Source organism: Saprolegnia diclina (assembly GCF_000281045.1).
Source record: "Saprolegnia diclina VS20 unplaced genomic scaffold supercont1.121, whole genome shotgun sequence".
In the NCBI taxonomy this organism is placed as follows: Eukaryota; Oomycota; class Saprolegniomycetes; order Saprolegniales; family Saprolegniaceae; genus Saprolegnia; species Saprolegnia diclina.
The window spans coordinates 118,234-119,033 of NW_008246188.1; the positions used below are offsets into that span (position 1 = coordinate 118,234).

General features: G+C 66.1%; 1 protein-coding gene across 1 annotated transcript; it reads left to right on the forward strand.

The window, feature by feature from the left end:
- Positions 1–33: 33 nt before the first annotated feature.
- SDRG_16275 (hypothetical protein) lies at positions 34–789 on the forward strand (the record flags this gene model as incomplete). The annotated part of the gene is made up of 1 exon (XM_008622477.1): positions 34–789. A coding segment is annotated over one exon (756 nt), but the record flags the coding sequence as incomplete, so codon positions are not given.
- Between the last annotated feature and the right edge of the window lie 11 nt (positions 790–800).

Here is an 800-nt window from a genome sequence, read left to right on the forward strand (position 1 = left end):
TCTTGTGCTCATTCTTCCTTTTACCCTTTCAACATGAAATCGTCCTGCCTCCTTGCCCTTCTCGCCGCGACGGCCGCCAGCGCCCAGTGGACCGACTGCTCGCCCGAGACCGTTGTCACTGTCAGCGACGCGCTCCAGTCGTGCGCCAAGAGCGCCGGCATCACCACCCAGTACGCGGCCCTCAGCCTCGTCGGTCTCTTGCGCGACCCGACGTCCGCGACGGCTCAAGCCTACTGCAAGCACGAGCTGCCGGGCTGCACCGACGTGGCGATCGCGAGCCAGAAGGCCAATTGCAGCTACAACCTCTACAAGGGCTCGTGGGTCAACTTGCACGACGTCGTGCCCACGCTCTGCGCCTCGGTGCCGACCACGACGCCGACCATGACGCCGGCGATGACAACGGTCCCAGTGTCCGTAGCAACAACGGCTCCCGTGAATGCGACGACAACGACCTCTGTGCCGGCCACGGTGGCGGTCAACGCGACGACAACTGCACCTGTTGTCAATGGTACGACGCCCAACACCACGACGAACGTCGTCCACGTCCTCACGACGCCGCCGTCGCGCGGGTGCACGCACGTCAGTGTCGCGGGCGATGCAACGTACTGCGTCGCGGGGCCGATTTGCAGCGGCGACGGTCTTTTGCCGGCGGGCACCAAGTGTCCTCTCAAGGGCGATGTGGCCGTCGCGAGCTGCGTGCGCGCGCTCCCGAGCTACGTCGACAGCGCAACCTGCGTGCTCCCGGCGAACGCTGTGTGCCAAAAGATCCCGACGGGCGCGTGGGGCTGCGTGCTGCCCAC